Here is a 965-nt window from a genome sequence, read left to right on the forward strand (position 1 = left end):
CATCCCCCTCCCATAAAAGGAAAAGGTCATCTACAAACCTCCTATAGAACTTCAGGCGCTTGCCATACTCTCCCATGAGATGTGCCTTCTCCCAGAAGGCCATGACTATATTGGCGTAGCCATTGGCACAAATATTGTCATGGCCTTTCGGTGGTCATGGACATTATCACAGTGACACATCTTGTAGCGACGCTAACATTTCCACATCTGTTGTAGAGGTCATTACTCCTTACACTCGCCATCCCAGTGGTCTCGGACATTATCACAGTGACACATCTTGTGGACAGCATTGTTCATGGTCATGCAGCACACCAGTGTCTATCCAGGGTCATAGTACAACTAGTGCAACTCCTGAGAGAGGCAGTTCAGTTTGGCATGGATGTGCACAACATGCTGAGCCCTTTGCCATGCATGCCCTGCACCTGTTGAGTAGACCAAGCTGCAGTGCTGCAACTACTGCTGAGGCTGGGACTCTGCAGAACCCCACGGTCACAACCATAGCCCCCATACATCACACACCTCCACAGACAATGGCCCTTCTGAACATTAAAGGTCCCCTTCCCCTGTACTGACATTTTGCAGAAATGCATCTTGTTGCTTTCATACTCCTCAGCACTGACATCCACAAACTTACCTGTGAAAGATGTGCTCCCATGCTCCCTTCTCCAGCTGTACAAATGATGATAATTGAGCCCTGCTGGTTGTAAATTGTCACATGGCTTGTCTATGTCTGATGCACAACATAGCCAGGCTATGCGTGGCTCAGCAAAGCCTGCTGTTGGTTTTGCATTGTAATGTATCTGCATCACTCTTTCATACTATATCCTGAAGCTACATGCAAGTGTCTGCCTCATTGATAATGCCATGGCATACTGTACCTGCCTCCACCTGGCATGATCATCCCCCTGCTGCTGCCTTCTTCTCTGGCTACTCATCTGACTTGGCCTCTTTTGCCCAGTGTGCTA

General features: G+C 48.6%; 1 protein-coding gene across 1 annotated transcript in view; it reads right to left on the reverse strand.

The window, feature by feature from the left end:
* LOC122815484 (extracellular calcium-sensing receptor-like) overlaps nt 1-103 on the reverse strand; it is a 157,874-nt gene extending 157,771 nt beyond the window's left edge. Inside the window, exon 1 of the mRNA XM_044088017.1 lies at nt 1-103. This exon is cut by the window's left edge and continues 404 nt beyond it. Coding sequence (XP_043943952.1) covers nt 1-103 — 103 coding nt within the window.
* Between the last annotated feature and the right edge of the window lie 862 nt (nt 104-965).

The sequence above is a fragment of the Protopterus annectens genome, chromosome 1.part1 (genome assembly GCF_019279795.1).
Source record: "Protopterus annectens isolate FY-2018-M chromosome 1.part1, PAN1.0, whole genome shotgun sequence".
Lineage (NCBI taxonomy): Eukaryota > Metazoa > Chordata > Ceratodontiformes > Protopteridae > Protopterus > Protopterus annectens.